General features: G+C 50.4%; 1 protein-coding gene across 1 annotated transcript in view; it reads left to right on the top strand.

Annotated features, from left to right (window-relative positions):
- The first annotated feature begins 2,840 nt into the window (after positions 1-2,840).
- Positions 2,841-19,510, top strand: part of LOC125953675 (uncharacterized) — a 152,253-nt gene continuing 135,583 nt past the window's right edge. The window contains exon 1 of the mRNA XM_049683381.1: positions 2,841-3,182. Coding sequence (XP_049539338.1) covers positions 3,126-3,182 — 57 coding nt within the window. The 5' untranslated portion in view covers positions 2,841-3,125. The remainder of the gene's footprint in view (positions 3,183-19,510) is intronic.

Below are 19,510 nucleotides of genomic sequence, written 5' to 3'. Positions count from 1 at the left end.
CTTTCAAATAATCCTCTATATTGCCCCATAGATAATTGCTTTCTAATATATGTTCTTTTTTATTTCTGCCATTGCTACTCAAGATTTCCACAACAATGGTAAAATTCTTTCGAATTGGTAATGTTCATAACCTAATTAAAGAGCTCGTTCAATTATTTTCATATTTATAAGAAAAGAATTTGGAAATGTATAAAAAACTTGACATGAGCTATCTAATTATCTAACAATAAAATATTTACTTTATTTATATATAATTGTTCAGACGAACCAGCGCAAAACTACCATGAATTTCGCAAAAAGTATTGTTTTGCAGAATTGTATCTCTGGAGTTTATACCACAGCTGTATTTGTTTGTGAATTTCCGCTAAATTAGTAACTAATATTCTGGAAAAGTCGTTGTAGGATATTAAATTCCCGAAACAGAAACAAATTTAACGATTTTTTTCGTAAAAATAAAACTACAAAACAAAACTTTTAATGAACGAGTTGGTGTCATGCTGAATCGCTCTCGATGCTCTCGGTCCCTATTCCTATTGTTTCTGTCGGCACTCTTCGTGTGCGAGAGCACGACGATGAACATGAACATGATGATGATGATGATGGTGATGATGCTGAGCAGGAACATGATGCTGGCGCATGCTCAATGTCGGTCGCATGTTCGGGCACGAGCAGCCTGACCCTCGGCCGCAGTTCCCCGAAAGCCGTCGAGGAGAGAGCACGTCGTCGGTCGTCGTCGAGCTCTTGCGTCGTGAGGGCGTGTGCGCGTGTTTTGCGGGACTCGAGTGCGTGTCTGTGCGAGCAGTAGTTGCTGTGTGTTTCGTGCTTCCTGCTTCTGCTGGTGCTGTTGTTATCGGCCATTCAAAGTGAGCAAAACGGGCAGGCGCCGCACAATGTTGGTTGGAGGGTCGCATTTTAATAAAAGAAAAGCACCCCCTCAGTGATGAAAGAATGACGAGATAAGCACCGGGGGGGAAGGCAGCGAACCCTCTCCAGAACCCAAGGCGAGGCCGCAACCATGGAGATGCGAAGGGGATGCGCGAATTTTCGGGAAAACCATTTCGTGGAAATCATTGTGCGTCCTGCTTCGACGACAGACCGTTTGATGAGTTTTCGTGGTTTCCACGGGAGCCTCGAGCCGAGGTGGCCGGTGAGGGGCCACTTGCCAGGTGATAAGAAAGACCGGTGTGAAAAGTGTGTTGTGCTCCCAGCCAAGGACGTGAACCGGTGTGCGTTAGTTGGGAAATCCAGCCATCAACATTGTGAGCCTCTCGCAAACGGACGAATGGTTCGCTTTTTGAAGTGCCTGGGAGTCGCCGAATGCCATTGCCGGCCATTTTTATGCGTCCATTTTCGGAGTGAGGAGTTAGGAATGCGTTCTGGAGGAAAAAAGGTGCATCAAACGTTTAGGAAAAGGATCCCAAATGAGGTCTGCAATAAACGTTCAATCCGGGATCCGGATCAAGGCCTACTGAGACCAGGGGCGGGCGACAATCCAATTCGCCGGCTCTCGATTAACTGCTGGTGCTGGTGCTGCCTGGGGATGCAAAAAAGGAACCGAAGGGGTTCTGAAAAATCCCGGAAATTGAGTCTAGGGATTTGCTTGGATCGCCTGGCTCCGGTCCGGTTTGGTCTGGTGGAACCGCGTCGTCGGTTGTTCCGTGCAATCCCTCGATATTTTAACCACCGGCTGCAAGCACCACCAGCGAAGCGGTATCAATTGCAGACACACACACACTCACACACACACAGCAGGTGAATGGGGTAGGGGTAAATAAATAAAATACGCAGATCTGCGTAGTCCGTAGCGAAGGCATTTTTCTGGCTGACTGGCTGACCGGCCGGCACTCCCGCAGGTTGACCGATGGCGCTCATTCTCGCTGGCCTGGCATGGCCTGGCCTGACGATGAATAATTAATCGCTCGACGATCCATTATAGAAGGACGAAGAGAAGGGAAAGGGGGCCGTGGATTGCGTGCAGGTGAGCGCACTCTCGCGGACCAGATTGTGTGCGTGCGTGTGTGTGTGTGTAAAAGGGGAGTTAATTAAAAAAAGAAGAAGCGAAACAAAAATGGTGAAATTAATTCCCGAAATCGCCCGCAGGGGAAGGAGGAAAAAGAGGAATGTGGTGTGCGATAACCGGGAGACCAGGATCCCAACAATTAAGAGTCGGCAAAAGGGCGAAAGAAGGAAGCGAATCCTTCAAATTGTCAATCGAATCGCCCCGAAATGCGACGTGGCGTTCAAATTGCGGGCCCTCCAATCCTTTCGTCATTTACACAAACGACAATTAATTAGCGCCGATCACGCACGCAGAGTGTGTGCGTGTGTGTGTATATGTGATCCTCGCATTGTGACCAGCAAGGATAACGTATCTCTCTTCCACAGCACAGCGCGTTCGGTGGTGTGATTTCCGATAATGATAGTTGTTTGAGTGCCAAATTCGGAATTGAGTGAAAGAGGAGGAGCAGAGAGAGAGAGAGTGTGTTGGAGCATCATATTTTCAGCAAAATTGTTTCGTTGTGTTTTGGTTGGTTTTCGGTGCCCGGGCAGACGTGGTCCGTGGTCCCCGCGTGAACCGTGACCGGAACGTGAAAGAAATAATCATAATCATAGGTTTTATCGCGTCGCGTCGGATGCTGGTAGTGCTGGAGCCCCTCGTCGTTGTCGCGGCGGTGGTGTTTGTGGTGATGGTGATGAAGATGGGCGTTTTCGATTGGCCATCGATTCGCTAGCTTCCGGCCTTTGGCTCCGGGCTCGGATTGCTAATTGCGGAAACCCTTTCTCGATGGAAATCGCTCGCTAGTGGCGAGGTGGTGTTAGTGATGATGATGATAATGATGGTCGTGAGTGGTCTGAAAGCACCAAGCAAGATGTTGATGATGGTCACGCTGATGCTAGTGATTTAATCCTGGTGGTTTTAGAGTGTGCGTAAAGAAGATACAGAAGAAATTATATCCCCGAATCAAAGTGCAACTACACCTTTGTGTGTGTTTATGTGCCAAATGGAGTGTTAGAGCATCGCTCTAGATTGTAGTAGAGGTGACACGAGAAACACACGAATCAGTATCCAGCATCCTTATCAACGACACGTCACGACCTGAACGTGACGTCACTGAGCACACATCATGGTGGATATAAGCTCAATCATCGAGGGAAGTGTCAAGTTTCGGGATGGAAAGAAGGTTAGTAGCCAACTCACTGGAATCACGAATTTCCCTGCATCGAAAATGAAGGAGAAACCTCGGGGGGACGAGAAGCACCGTTGTTGTCCGAATCCATCGTCACTAATTACTACTGCAGCCGCTTTCTGCAAAACTCAAAAAACCTACAACGACTGCCACTGTTTGCTGCTATCTACAATCGTACGTCTGTATATGTCACTTACTTCTTATCACATCGTTGTGGAACCATTTGGCCCCAGCTCTCTGCCGGCTCTGCCTGCTGTCCGGAATGTTCGAATGAAAATGAGGTTTTTCCACTTTCACCGAATCCCCCCCTGGTGTTGTCGTTATCAGCATCAGCAGCAGGAAAGGTAAAGAGAATAGACGTTTCCGACATTTTCTGATAATGACGTCCTGACGTGCCGACCGTAGCAGGCGTAGCACACAAACACACACACACCAAAAAAACACACCCTCAGGGGGAAGGGAGATGATAAGTGGAGCGCTCTCTCGAGGGAGCCCAACCTGGAGTGGCATGTCGACGTTGTCGGACGACCGCTCGATTGTCGATGTTCAAATGATTCTCCGTTTTGTGGTTTATTTGGGAAAACCGGACCGGACCGGAATTGTGCTACATTGTGCTTCTGCTGCCGGTGCATGTTAACAAGGCAAGGCCTACTGCTACATGACCTTGAGGCAAGCCTCCTCGTGTTCGGCTGTTTTTGGCCAGTAATGCTTCCACGATGCTTCAATGCGTCCAGTTCGGTGCCCTGTTCAGAGCAGGCCATTAAATTCCTCTTAAAAAAGGGAGACCCCCGGACAGAGAACAGCTGATGTGCGGAAGACGACGCAATCGAGAGAAGCAAATTTGCCCAAGAAGCACGCAGTCCTCAAAAGCGATCGTTTTTAATCCTCTTTGGTTGTGTGTGTGTGTGAGTTGGGATCCCCAAAAACTCGTGCGCGACGGTCCGAAGATTGGCGTTTGATGAAATTGTACACTTCGCGGTCCGCTAAACCCGGCCTAGCAGCGGTCGATGCCTTCTTCTGCCCCACGATGATGATGATGATGATGATGATGATTCGGTGGATATTGTGCGATCGCAAAATGTGGCTGTGGCGGCCGCCTTTACGGGGCGCAAAGTAAAGGAGAGAGAAACATCATAAGAAACGGCATAATGACCTTCGAAATGATTTGCAAAATCATCTTTCAGCGTTGGTGGTGGTGATGGTGAAACTAAGACGAGACCATCCGTCGACAGAGCGGGGGGAAGGGTGGTTTGGTGTGACGCATCCTCTACTGGGCTGGAAGTAATTTCGTTATCCGCGTTCGCTCGCTCGCCGCCAGCAGTCGGTGGAGGGTTAGTATGAACTTTCTCACGAACTTCCTCCTTCTGCTTCTTCCTGGGCGTAACGAGCTATCGGCGCTTCTTTTTCTTGATGTGCCCCCGAAACGCGGAAATTTCTAAACTTCCTTCCTGCCTTTGACTGTCTTTCGCGATGGTCGATGGCATGCACAAACACACACAAGCAGAGACGCGAACGCAGTTTCAGTGCTACGTGACTGACTTGGAGATGACTGGTCAAAAGTTTTGTAGCCGAAAAGTTTTGAGGAAACATTATCATCGGTCCCAGCCCATCCCAGTAGCCACGGACGGTGAGCCGTAAGGTGTTGGCCAGCAGCAGTAGCAGCAGCAGCAGCATCAGAAGTTGGTCTACATTTTGCGTGATCCATATGATTGCGGTTTTGCGTGGCAGAGTACCGGGCTTGTGCCAAGACATGCTCCACATTCACCTTCCGCGAGCGCAGGCCGTGAGGCCGAACGGTGTGGTCGCTGAACCGTAAGATGCACCTCGCCTGGAACCTGGAACCAAACCCCTGGACTGCTCTCCATTGCCGACGAAACCGACGACCCTAATCCGATTAGACATTTTGCATTTATGCATTCAGCAGCCTCCTTGCAGCCCTGCGCATACATATGCTACCCGAATGCTCCCTAAAACTTGCACCACCTTCTCGTCTTCTCATCTTTAGAAGCCTTGGGCCTTGGAGTTGGCTGCTGGCTGCTGGAAGGTCTCTTCTCCTCCTCAAGGGACGATCGTATCATGCAGCGCCGGGATAGGATTGAGGACTTCAAACGACACAATCCTGGCCCTGATTTGGGGCGCCACCGGGCGGGAGTGAACGAGACCCTCACAACTCTCACAACTTCGGGGCCAAAGTTGCCCTGACGGAAGTTATGATATGAATTTTTCATCCCACCAAAGGAAGGAGATTGATTACTTCTCTCTGGTTCTAGTGGTCGGGTCTTGGTCGGTCGGTGGAAGGTGCCGATGGAACGTAAGAAAATTAATTTTCAATAATTAAAACCATCTCCCTTCCACCTCACTACACGGTTTAGTAGAACCGGTACAATAGCATGCTGATGCTCGTGGAGCAGCTCGAGGAATCGAACGCGAACCTTATGCGAACCCCGGAACGCATCACCTTTCTAGTGGTTGGAAGGAGCATGAGCTCGAGCTCGGTAGCTGCTGCTGCTACTGCTGTAAGCCTCTTGTACAAAACGATTTGCGAACGGCAAAGAGAGAGAGAGACGGGATTAGGAGTGTAATCTCGAAACAATTTTGCAGAAGCTGCAGTGTACCGTTCGAGCGAAGAGCTATTGGATTATGCAATGCAGGTCATATTTAAATGTTTCACAGGACACATCTATCGTGTCCAATGCTTTTGGCACCGGGTAGTAGACGCATGACTACACACGGTGGTAATAGTGCTGGCCAATAGATTTGTTGTTACGACATTTTGAACTCACAACAAGGGAAACACTAAATTCCTTAAGAAAACATAATTATCCATGCTTTATGCATGTTGTCATAAAAATCAATCAAATCAAACCATTACGGCTCGATGTTAACGCATAACCGTACGCTAATCGCAACCGTGTATCCAAACATCAATCACGCGAGTGAGCTCGAGTGCTCTCAGCTTTGAGCCACGTCCGCCAGACATCAAAATCACTCGGAACGAAACAACCTAACACTTCCTGTCCTTTCTGTGTCGAGCAGATTAGTCGTGGGTCACGATTCGCTCATCGAACAGCAGCAGCAGCCGCTGTTGTATCTTGACACTTAATCGATAACCACACGAACATGCCAATTGTAGTAGAAGCTGACTGAAACTGGCCGATTGACGCAGATTGGCGATTCATTAGGGCCGCTTGCTGCGTTGTCGGTCAAGCAATAGAGAGACAGAGACAGAGAGCGAAAAAGAAAGTTGGTCTACAGTGACCTGTGGCCGTGGAGAAAACAACCTCCACAAGGCTGGATGCTGGAAGCGAGTGAGTTTTGCGTAATAGACACACACATCAAGACGTGTGCTTGCATCATCGTAAGACGACCCAGAAGGTATTGATTAAAATGACTTACCCTGGTGCCTGATGGCCTCGAGGCTCGAGTTCGTAAAGGTAATTCACATTGTGCGTTGAACACCCCTCGGTCTCGCCCTGGTCCCTGGAGAGAAGGTGTTTCGCAAGAGCTTCGGTAGCCATTACTCTGATGGTGTCTTGGTGGAGCTAAAGCCTCTCAAGCTGCTCCCGTAATCGTCAGCATCTTCGAGCATCATCCCGCTGGGACCACCATGGTCCGTGGCTGGTGTTGTCCGTGTGCCAGCTTCAGCACCAGATTGACCACGTCGGTTTGCGGCTTCTGTTCCAGTTTCGTCTCGCGCAAAGCTAGCGTACCGTGGCGTGCCCGGACTTATGAAGATAATAAAAGAAACGGTGTTTTTTTTGCTTTCGCGTCTTCTTCGCTTTGGGCTCCCTCTTCTTGCGTTTATTAAATAATTCTCTCTCTCTATGGCATACTTTTTGGGTCGTTTGTCCGTATGGCCGAGCTTCTTTAGGCTAGCTCGGGCTGACCGAACCGGTGCGCGAAGTGGTGAAGTTTCCGGATTAGAAAGATTATGTTATTAGCTTCCTTCTCCTCCCCGCTCCCGTTTGCTATATCTCACGGTTCGAAGAGCCAAGGCCACCGGTCCGACCGACGGTCCGTAGCTTGGAAATGGGGTCTCTCCTTTGTTTCGCTGCCATTGCCATTAACTAAGTCGAGATTTTATGGTCCCTGGTTGCCGTAACCACCTCTGAAGCCATGATGGATGGGCTTCAAGATCAGGAGCATCTAATAAATACTTCATCAGCTCCACCACCACAACAACAACCCTCCCGGGGGGGGGGGGGGGGGGGTACCGGTTGAATGTTTAACGTTCCGTTGCGGTGGGGTGGCCACCTCCACTTTGTCCAAATGGACGAGCTACACTTGTTGTTAATGGACAGGTGAGAAAGGTGTGTGTTTCGGTCGCGCCTTTCATGTTCCACTTAGACAAACGACTTGTCTTCCGGTTCTACGGTACAAAAATGAGGACCGATTGTTTGGACAGTGCTGGATTCTTCAAGGCGCGAAACAGAAAATGTCAACACTGTTGTTGACTGTTTGGTGCAGCAGCAGCAGCAGCAGCAGCAGCCAGAGACCACCTAGAAAGTCCAGACGATTCGCTTGCACGGAGTTGGCCATGCCGTCTCTCGGACGCTAATTTGCGGTGGAACTAATTTCGCTCTCACCAAGACGTCAATTAACGTGAGCATGCAAATGAGCTGGCGGCAATGCGGGCACACAAAAAAAAAACGCAGCAAGCGTGGTGCATGAAATGCAAAAATGTTGCAAAATGGAGTAGCAACAGTGGAACGCTCTCAAGCAAAGCTTCTTTGCTTCGCCTCTTAACCCACTTTCGTACATCGATTTGAGTATTTAACCACTCTCCGGTGCTGCTGATTAGCGCGCACTCCAGAATGCAGCCGCTCACAGACCCCTTAGTCACTGGCGAAAGCAAACGCAGACGCTGACGCTGACGAGTGCGACGACGACGAGCTTACAAAATGAGCATTCCTGAGTGTCACCTTCACCGTACTACACACGCAGAGAGAGAGAGAGGGTCATTCCCGGGGTCTTCCGCCACGCTGAAAGCATTTTCCCAGCATTATTTCGAAGAAGAACAACAACAAAACACTTCAGACATTGCAATTCTTGAGAGCCATTTTGGAGAAGCATTTGCGTTTTGAAGAGGTGTACATCCAGCACCAGCAGCAGCAGCAGCGCAGTGGCACTTCAAACGAGCAACGACGTGATGTTGGGTTCAACGGGCCAGGCCAGTTCAACTCCAGCATACCGATGGTGACGACCACCAGCAGCACCAGCGCCAGTGTCTGGAAGCTTTCAGGGGCTTTCTCTGGGGGGGGGGGGGAGGGTTTTCTAGCAAGCTCCACACCATCGAGCACCATCCTGGCGAGTGTCCTTTTGTGCACTTTTGTGGAAATCGTTTCAGCTATTTCCGCTGCCACTCTCTCCTAGCGTGTGTACGGTCGATGGCGATGCTCTTCCGGTTTTTGGGGAAAATGGTATAAAATCTCAATCAGTGTTCCGTTCCGCTGGGCAATGTTTAATTCAAAACGAAAATGAAAACGAAAACCAACCAGCAGCAGTAGCGTTTCGTCCCAGCGGGGACACCAATGGATGGTCTTTTAGTTTTGTGGACACTGACACCACGGTACTTTTTGGGCGTAGGGAAGAGAGGACAAAACACCACCAGCAAAGCCAAAGAGTCACAGAACGAAGTAGATGAATCCCGGTAGTCACTATTCTGGTGCAGTGTGCGATCCTTAGTGCTACTGGGAGGATCGGAGGCCACCATTTCGATGAGCGGTCAGGAAAGTGAAACGCTGATTAGCATAGCGGGCCTTTCTGCCATAATGTCGTCATTTGTGTGTGTGGCGGTTGCGTTGCTCATTTCTGATGGTTTGGGGGGGGGGAGGGGGAGGGGGCATGCCACTCCATGCACCATAGTCCGTCAGAAATATCTAGTGAAAAGCCTCCAAAATCTGTTACGAAAATGGGTCCGCTGCCGCCGCCAGAGAGATAAGCAATGCAAACGACCGCCACCGGAGGGCGGTTCACCATATGGCATTCATCATCATACGACGCTGACGGGGATTCCGTATGACAGTCGAAAGGGGGGTGGGGGGTGGGGGGTGGGGAATGTGTCTGTGATCCCCAAACCCACCATCACCACTGACATCGGTGGTCGCAGTCGCTTCGAAATGTCGAGGAATATTAATTCGTTTAAATATTCATCAAAAGTGTGTTCGAAATCGGTACAAGAGCGGTCGCAGAAGGGGGGGGAGTGGAGGGTGGACAGAATCCCGAAGCGGCGACACTACACACACTCCCGTTCCCGTTGAGATGTGTCACCAAAGTGAAAACTTTAGCACCTCACAACCCGCTCTGCATCAGGGAGCGTGTCATCAACCTCCAGCCCCGGGCACGGATCCCAACGAATCCCACCACGCTCTGTGGTGGCAAATGTGTAATGAGTAGTTCTGACGCTAGAGTGTGCCCAAAGCATTCGTTTGCGTATGTGATATACTGATTTAACATGAATATTTTATGCATTTACATACCCTCCGTCAAAAAACAAGCTCACACATACACACACACGAGATGTGAGATCAGCTTGCCACTAACAACCCCGGGGATAGTAAGTGGGAATCACACAGGACAGGCGAGAGGTGAGTTGGAACGAGGAAATAGTTTACCGGATTGCGTGAAGCCGCGTGATGGGGATGTGGATGCGGGCTGCTCTCAAAAATCCCTCTCGCTCCTGAATTGAACGAGCGTAGCGTGACGTTATGATTACGCCTCATAATTACAGCCAGAGTGTCAGAACAGTGTCAGAACCTCACCGCACACACATACACGCACACACAGACGAGACGTTTAAAAGGCGACAGGATGAAGCAATTTCCCGTCGAGTAGCAGCAGCAGCAGCAGCAATGTAGTTGCAAAGTTGCGTTACTGCTTCCTGCTGCCAAATCGTTCCAGGAAGTGGTTTGTGTGGATGCCGCGTCAGGATGCCGCTCGTCGCTCGTCGGCTCAAAAGGACTAGCAGCAGACTAACTTTTTGCTTCTGTGTGTAACGTTCGTTCACACCCGCTTCCTGGCAACGGTGAACGCGTCTCTCTCTCTCTCTCTCTCTCTGTGTATGTGGAGATGGTTTAAAAGTTTCGCTCACCATTTGTGTAACGATCGCTGTACGGTGTACGCCATCGTCCAATCCAACTATCCTATGCTCAGCAGGCTGGGCGAGTTGGCTTTTAGTTTAGGTGCATGTGTTGGGCTATTTTTATTTTTGGGACATTTGTTGTTTTATAAGTGTTCTAGGAGAAGCTTCCTACTGGCGAACAGAAGTCCATAGTAGGAAATAGGGTTCACACAAACAGGAAGAAAGGGTTCCGACACATCCCAGCTCCTAATTATGAAGTCAGCTCCAGGACCGACCTCTCTGACTAGGTTTGTATTCATATCACTTCAAGCGTAAGTTTGTAGAGAATGGGGAATTCAGAATGGCTTCACAATGTCGAAATGTGAAAATAACTTTTATCAAAAGTGTTTGTACGCTACCAGAATACCCGAAGCGCTAGTTCGTTAGTACATTGTTACTCGCTAAAAGCATACAGTTCCTGCTGCTGAGGAACACGATTAGCATCTGAAAAGCATCCAGCAGAACCTGCGTTTCGATCTGCGATCAACTTCACACTTCCCACGATTTCCGGTATTCGGAAGTAATCAATGGTTCCCATTCTCATCTGGGATGCCCTTTTGGTCAGGGTCGTGAGAGCAGCACAGCATTTGGAACCAATGATGATGCTGGAATTTGTAATTGAAGCTCACTACATGCCGATGCTAATGATGGAGCTGTATGAGGCGCATGAGAGGTAAACAACTGAACAATAATGCTCGAAGTCGGGGGGGCGCAGGGGGCTTATGTGTGTCTTGTGTCTACGCATCGCACAACACTCACCCTCGCCCGGCCGTTTCGTTGAATAAATAATTATTCAATTATGAAAATTCTGCTTGGTAATGTGGTTCCGGCGCTCTCACTTCGCTCTCACTTCGATTCCACCGTCGACGTCCAAAATCGAAACCGACCATCCAGTGATTGGACACCGGGGAGAAGCAGCTATTGAGCTGGAGACTCTACTATGCTTCGGGTCCCCTCGACTCCGCCTGGAGCACGCACTTCGCAGGACAATATATTATAGTTCCAGCGCGGGATCTCCGTCCGCTTCAAACGAGAGCTGTGCCGAGACCGCAAACGGTAGCTCCGGTCTGTCTGCACTACTAGCCGTTATATACCTTTCGGTGGCCGACCAACCGACCGACGCGTTTGATGTGGGCTGCTGGAAGGTTTTGAATAATGAACGGTGTTGATGCCGATGATGCTGTTGTGCTATCGCGAATAATCACGGTCCTCGCCTCTCGATGCTGCTCGATGCTTATGATGATGATGCTGATGATGCTGATGATGATATTCCAAAAGTTATACCGACCGGCCGTGACGTGACCGGGGGACGCGCGACTGCGACAGAAGCCATTGCCGTCACCGTGTCACCGCCCATTGTGCTTCCTCATCGATATCTCCGGGGGGATAATTAAACGCTTACTGGAGATTAATTGTTTCATGTCTGGGTTTAGGTCTGGGTCTGGAGCTGGTGTGGTAATAGGTTTCGTCTGCATTCATTCTGGAGCCCCGAGGCGAGTGGTGAGGACCAACAGAAATGCCCGGAATGGCCTCCTTGATCCCCAAGATACTCATCGACGAGCGCTGCAGTCGAGAGATAAAGTTCGGCCGCATCTTCTGACCGCATCAAAATCGAATATTTGTTCCCCAACCCCCACCCTCGGCCTTATATGCATTCCATTGCGATGCACCGGGGCCCGGCCATGTCGAGGAATTTTGAAGAGTTGTGCGGACTTTCGACGATCGGTCGAAGGCTCTTGGCCGATGGGCGATGAGGTTATGAAGTTTCGCTACTCCAACAGTTTGCTGGTCCACAGCACAATACGAATATGTGTGTGTGTGTTTGTGTGTGAGTGTGTGTGGTTGGACGGACCTCGACCATCATCGGAAGAAACTAGAGACTCCTGCAGGCGAGCATCCTGAGCACCTTAATACCGCAATATTCTGTCGAGCACACAACAACAACTATCATAGTTTTCCCTTTTGTGGCGTTCTCCACTGGCGGATCCAAGTATGCGTGGCTTGCATTCTCCTCTACCGCGCGCAATGGCGGCGGCCAGAACTTCTAGGCGCATAGATGAAATTAAACCTCAGACGGTCCACGTGAGGTTTTCATGGTATACCCCTCGGCGTGTAGGGTGAGACCGGGAAAAGGGCGAAAGTTTTCGTCGAGTAATGCGATCGGTTTCGGATCGTTCGGCCTGGTTGTGAACTGTCTGACCGAAACCTTGTCCAACCGAGTCGAGGGGGAGGGCCACTATCGATCCGTTTCAATGCTTGCGACCTTTTGCTTTTTGAGTTTCCGGACATAGTTGAGTTCCGGGGCCCCGGAAGAATGCATTCCGTAGCAGGCGTTCCGACGAGACCATCAGAGACTGTCTGGTACCCGGTCCAGTGTGGTGGTTGGCTGGTCTTTAAATAGTTTGTCGGCCTTAGAGTTCAGGGCGAAGGTGTTGGCCCGGGAACAAACTCTAATAGAGTGAAAGGCAGATCCCATGCAACCCTGGTCTTATCTTGGACTAACCCCGAATAACTCCGAGACCGAGGCCAAACCGCGCTCGATGCATTATTCAATTTGGTGCCCTCGTTTTTGGGGGCGCCCCTTGGTATTCCGGTCCCAAAAACAAGCCGCGAGCCGTTGGTCAGATTCAGTCTCGTCGCTTTAATGCAGAATGCACAAAGAATGCTTTCTCGTTTGTGTGCATTGTGCAACAGACTGCCGGCTGCCGACTGCATTCTTTACTGGCTGGTTCTCGCTTCACCAAGAGGGCTTTTCGCCAAAGGCCGCAACCGAACAGTCGGTCCCATCTGTAGAATCTAAACAAAGTGAAAGTGGTGTCTAGTGGTCCCCTTTAGAACGCTAATCTCCTTCCTCGGTCGGGCTCGGTGGAATTTGTCTGCGTAAACAGTGGTCGTGGATAAATTTATGGAAATTTATAGCAAAACCGTCTGACCGTCCTCGAGGCGGTGGCGGCGGGGGAACCACAGAGTGTGGTCACTACGGAACGGGATTTGGGGAGGAGGGAATAAAAATCTATTTCACAGACAACGACGACACCACCGGACACGAGCGCGGCCCACAATGGTATCAAACGGAAATCGTTGTGAAAATAAATGCTCGCTGAGCGTGCGTGTACACACTCGCACACACATATTGGAGGCGCGCACCATTGGCATTTGGATTCCCGAGACCAGACGCACCAGAACTCCGTGCCTTTTGGGGATTGGGTAATTAAAATTGTTAATGTAACATTACGGCGTACGGTCGCATCGATTTCGGGGGTTTTGTGAAGCCGGAAACCGAATTTTCGATCAGATTTGGAGCGCAATTTATGGACTGATGGGCCCCGGGGACCACGCGGGGATCCCGGGAAAACTGGGACAGATATTTATGGACTAACGCGCGATGATGGTGTCGATGTGGGTCAATTGAATGTATGTTCAAGGAGGGTTTATTCAAGCCGCAATTTATTGGCTTTCGTTAGCAGCGACCAGATGCAACTTCAAGTCAGAAGGCAGTATTGTGGATGCGTAGCAGCATTTATCATCCCCCCCAGGTAGGGTTAACATCCTTTCTTTCATGCACACAGACACACTCTATTACAAGAAGTCTAACGCAAGACTTATTTCAGTTAGAGACGTTGAAAGAAATAATGAATTCCTTAATGATTTGCGTCGAGAACGGAGAAAGTCTTAATCCCTTATCCGGATTCTAATTTATCAAAGCAACGCTTGAGCAAACGTTTCGTAGCAAAGGTGTGGCTAAAAGACCGATGCTCTCTCCAGTCTCTAAAGAGCCTCGAAGGGCGTGCACTACTAATGTATTTTCTCTTATCGCATAAGAAGATGCTGGAACACCAGGAGTCGCCCGGGAGGAGTGGTCTACCTAACCCGCACCACTAGCTGATGATCCATTCTCCGTTTTACGACTCCCAAATGGTTTTCCTCTTTGCGAAATCGGGCGTGTGTATGATGTTGTTCGCCTTCACTCCCTACAATCAACATGCTAAAAGCCACAGAGAAAGAGAGAGAAAGGGAAAGGGCGAGAGATGATTAATTAAATCTCGAAATCGAGGCGCACCGGGGCGAAGGAATTAATTAGATTTCCACGCGCTTTTCGATAATGATGATGATGATGATGATCGAGCGGCCTATCCTATCTCCCCTCCCAGGGGGGTGGCCCTCTGCCGCCTGTTGGCATAACTTACATGGCAAAGGGACATTGGTGGAGAAGAAGGAACGGGGGCACGTTGGGCCAAAACACATAAACGCATCGCATCCTGAGCTCCTGTTGCTCGAAGTTCTTCGAATCCGAATTTTCCTTTGGGGACCCATCGGCAGGCGTTCGGTCGGTCGGTCGGTCGGTGGTAACGTAATCCTTCTGACCTATATGCAGGTTCCAGTTCAGGATTCGAGGCGAGGCCAAGAGGTTAAAAGGATGCGGCGGTGCGTATGTCCTGGATGAAAGCTGGAAGCCATATGATGCGTTAAACTACTTCGACCATCCGTATGATCTGTCAGCCAGATATCCAGATATGATTATCTCTCTCTCTGTCTCTCGCTCTGTCTGATTAAACATAGCATCGCATAGTGATAGCATGGCCCGGCCCACCACTTCCGTTTCTTTCCAGCATTTCCGGCAGCCACGATGCTCGAAAGGAAATTACTTAAATGTTTACCATTCCTTGGGAAACGATAAGACTTCACCGGCACCCCCAACGGTGCTGCCGCTCTCCGGTGGAAAACTAAATCGATATTCCGCATTAGACGGGAGCCAGGCAGAAGGTTTACCCGGGCACCTGTTAGCGATCCAACCAACGAATAAATGTTTCGTCTACGGCGAACACTCCGAATCATTAGCACGCCGTGTGGCGCCGCGCTAGCAGCTCGAGATGGGTTGTGGTGGCCAGGTAAACGGGGGGAGAGGAAGAAGAGCGGAGGTTCCAGCACTCTGTAAACAATCGGTCCGCTTAAATATCTTATTTCGAGGTTTGTGGGTTAGTCGCTCTCGGGGGGAAGCAGCGAAGAACAAGGAGCGCTCGATCCTCGCGCCTCGACGTCTTAATCGATGATAACGGTAATGATATCATTATCAGGCTCTGCGTGCTTCCTGCGCGCAACCTGGAACCACGGTTTTTCGTGTTCCATGCCCCCCTCCCCCCCACCTTGTCCCGGGTGGTTGGGGTTTCCGATTTCCGACCTTCCGAACCTCCTGCTCCGGCGTGACGTTCCGTGCCAAGGAGCAAGTGTCTGCGTGAAGAGTGTGTGCGTGAGTAATTTTGATAAACAGTCAACGAGTTGATGGCCCACTAGGCAAACTCACTCAGGTCAAAGGGTGGCCCTTGGGGCAGGGGGGAGGTCGTTAAATATTGGTTAAGATGATGGGGCGCGAGTTTCGAATTCGTGTCGTGCGTGAATGTTACCACCAGCAGCGCCGTCGTCGCCAGTGTCGTGGTCGCGGTCGTTGTGAAGACATTTTCACTCTCTCTCTCTCACTCCGCGTCATTATCGAAACATCGAGCAAATATTGGTTCTTCTAATTTGGCTCCGCGCAACATCGCACCACCATATCGACTGTAAATAAGAGGGGGTAATAGTGAAGTCGAAGAAGAGTTACTTAACAGGATAATGTGGTGCGTGGTGTTTGAATCCACGAACCGTGTCGCCAATGTTGAGTTCATCCTCAAACGAGTTTAATGGTGGCCAGCCGTAATTGGATCGCACACACGCACACACGCACATGCACACGCAGCCCCCGGGTCGATGGTCGACGCCGGATAAAGACTTTTAGTAGCGGAAGTCATAATTCCGAAATCACGAGTGCTCCCCGTGCGTCCATCTTTTGAAGTTACGTCGAGTGTGATTAATGTGAGGAGCACCAGCAGCAGCAGCAGCATTAGATGCACTTCAATTACTCGCGGAGTCTTCGTTTCGGAGGCCACCATAAAATAGCGCCAATGGTTGCCGCCACCAATGACTATAGGACTTGAAGCCGAGTGCGCACGCAGTTCCATTTTCAACTTCCAATTGCATCACACCCACCCATTGGCCCGAGTGGGGCCGGGGGGTGGCCCGAAACCCAAATTGCTTCACTTGCCCCACTCTCGCTCTCGAAATGCAGCTCTCGAGTGCGGACAAAAGTGTCACTTTTGCGCGTCACACTCACACCGAAGATTCTCTACTGTACTATTAGGCATAGAGGGGGCCTAGTGGAACCGATTGGAAGCGAGAAATGGAGAGACAAATTGCCACTTGGCGCGCGGCACTTTCGGTGCCCACTTCTTCGCCGGCGACCCGGGGCCGTGAAATGCGTTTTTCGGCTTCGAAAAGACCGTTGGCCGATGGTTGGGGATGAGGCCATAAATAACTGGCATGATTGCTGGCCCCTCTCTCTGGTTGGTGTCTGGTGCTGGTCCCTCAAAGATTGAGGGAATTAATTGAACCGAAACCGACCGCCCGGCCGTCCGGCCAGCCAGCCAGCATGCTGCGATGCGATTCACAATTATGCAATTAAAGAGTTGCTTCAATGAAGAGAGAGAAAGAGGTTCCGTGGCTGTTGGCTCGTGGCTCGTGTTTGATGCTTCGCTGCTGACGATAATGGATTATCAGGCCCCTCTCTCTCCCCTCCTTTGCTCCTTCTGGGTGCGAAAGATGGGGCTATCTTTCTAGCGCGCCGTATTGGAGAAAAAGAAATGGATGAAATGCACTCGCTCGAGATAATTACAATTAAATGCATCATTTTGCTCTACGCTTCCATCAGGACGACGCCATCATCCATTGCCCCTTCTGGTGCGATGCTTTCTTCGGTTGCTAGCAGAACTAGAAATGAAAATTACCAACTCAACCAACCGGCCAGCTGGTCAACGAGCGAGTAAAAGGCGGAAAAACCGAAATGTGGAATCGTAGCACCCCGGATAAGAGTGCCGGAGCGCTACCGGACCATTACACTCCATAAACGTGCTGGTCTTGGTGTCTCTCTGGGGCACAATTATGTGCTCCGCCATGGGGAAATGGGAAGTAAATTGTATGCTTCACCGATTGAGACAATTGAGCGTCCGGGAGTCGTCGCATCAGCCTTTGTGGTGGCGTCTTGTGTGAGCTCGCAATTGTCTCATGCTTTTAAGGAATCTTCTGGTAGAGGAGTTGCGAATCCAATTACATCTTCATAATAATTCGTTTAAATGCGATTTTTTTTTCTATGTGAAAACCTTAAGGTTAATATCCTTTGGGCAAAGAAAAAGGTATCCAAACGATGATTTGGTAATCCTTTTCCGCTCAACTCTCTATCGATTTATTTCACCGAAAAGTGCACACAAACACACACACATACACGCACACACCACAAACAAACCTCAGTACCCGGTAAGCCGGTGGAAAACTTTTTGGAAAACTCCACTCATAAAACCGGAGCCCCCGAAAAGCAGGGAGGCAGGAAACAGGAAGCGTACCTCCACGCCTTCCCCTCTGAAGAGCTTCATAAATCGTCATCATAAATCGTTCGGTACCCTGCACCGCATCTCTCTACCGCTTAGTCCGGGGGAGGAGCGCGCATTACTTTTGCGGCCAGCGCCACAAACCACAAACCAAGCTTCGGAAAAGAGGACAGAGGATTCCCGGATTTTTACTTCGTGCCGGGGGGGGGCAGAGAGGAAAGGTTGCAGAGCTTCTGAAGACTTCCAAAAGGCTCGGCGTTTTTTGTCTTAAAGAAACCCGGCCGGTCCAGCGGAAGGTTTGGGTTGGTTTTCCTTTGTCCCGGAGTCCGGATGCGCCGTGGTCGTGGCAGTGGCGCAAGTTTTCCAAGCTCTCGCAGGACTCCACCACTCGCCTTTTGACTATTTGATGTCACACATTTCATCTTTATAAAAGAAAATTTTCTCCCATTGTTGTTGGCTTGCTTGCTGGCTGCCTGGTTGTGTGTGTGTGCTTGGTTTTTGTGGCCGGCCGGCCGACCGGCCACACCGGTGCTCAGCGGTAATGAAAGCGGAAACATTCGTTACACAGTATTCGTGCTGGAAACTGTGTTAAAAGAAGTAAAACGGTAGTTAGGAAAACTATTCAAAAGGACAATAATGCTTGGTTGGTTGGTTGGTAGCATCGTAGCAGGCCTCCCCAGGAGCTCTTCCGACTGGAGTATACATGTTTTGTAGGTTAGCAGTCAGACTGCAGCAGCCATCTCTCTCTAGCTTTGGCCCCGCTAGCGACACAATGCATTCGCCATTTGTAACGTCACACAATTCATCTGAACGTCGGTCGGTTGGTCGGTCGGTGAGGTGAAAGTCGTATTCTCGCTCACTGGCTGCAGAAGAAGAGCAGCAGCAGCAGCAGCGAGTTCAAGCGCATGCAAGGACCTCATGACAGGAGGGACAAAACTCATCCTTCCTCCTCCAGGATGTGGCTCCCCTCCCCCCAAAGGGCCCACCATTGTGGATGGCATTACCGGACCCCGGACGCCCCGGGATCGAGCATCGTAACTCACCGAAATGTCAGCAAAAGAGTTAGAACCAGACCAAACCCCGTCGAGTCGACGAGGACGGACTGGTGGAGGACCCCAGACAAAACGGTGTTCCCGGCTGGCTGGTGTTCCGGGAGCGAAGTGAAACGAGAACTACTTTTTAAAATAAAATGCGTCCTCCTCGCGGTGAATGCAGCAAAAAACGGCTTCGACTCCGACCAGGGCGAGGTGGAACAGGGCTGTGAGTTCCAGGGCGCTGAGCGTCCGCCTCGCGTGTTATGAGTTATGGGGACGGCCGGGTCTGGACGAAGAAGGGAGGAAGCGAGCGCAAAGCGGTGGAAATGCGTCCGTTTTGCGGTACGATTTTCCACCTCTCTTGCCCTCCCTCGATGCCCGCCCCCCCGACCCATCCTTTATTCTCTGGCAAATGGTCACGCAAAAAAGGGTTTTGAATAAATCAGAGACCCCTCCGCCCCACCCGGGCCCCATGCTCTTAATGTTGGCGTTTATTGCAAAGATTATGAAAATGTGTTATCCTGGGCAGCATCATCTGGGCCCGGAAATTCCAATCGGCGAGTCCCTTCCCTTTCCTTCGATGAGAAGGATCTGCCCCGGGGGTAGGAGTCCGGGAGGATTACACGGGGGACACTGTGTGTGCGCACACCCTCCTAACGACCGGACGGCCCCCCGGACGGATGATCTACGCGATTTACATTCTTCTGGCATGTGAAGTGGACGGGGAAAACCACCCTCACCGAGATCGTGAGGATA

The sequence above is a fragment of the Anopheles darlingi genome, chromosome 3 (assembly GCF_943734745.1).
Source record: "Anopheles darlingi chromosome 3, idAnoDarlMG_H_01, whole genome shotgun sequence".
Taxonomy (NCBI): Eukaryota; Metazoa; Arthropoda; class Insecta; order Diptera; family Culicidae; genus Anopheles; species Anopheles darlingi.
This window is presented reverse-complemented; position numbering and strand designations above follow the sequence as displayed.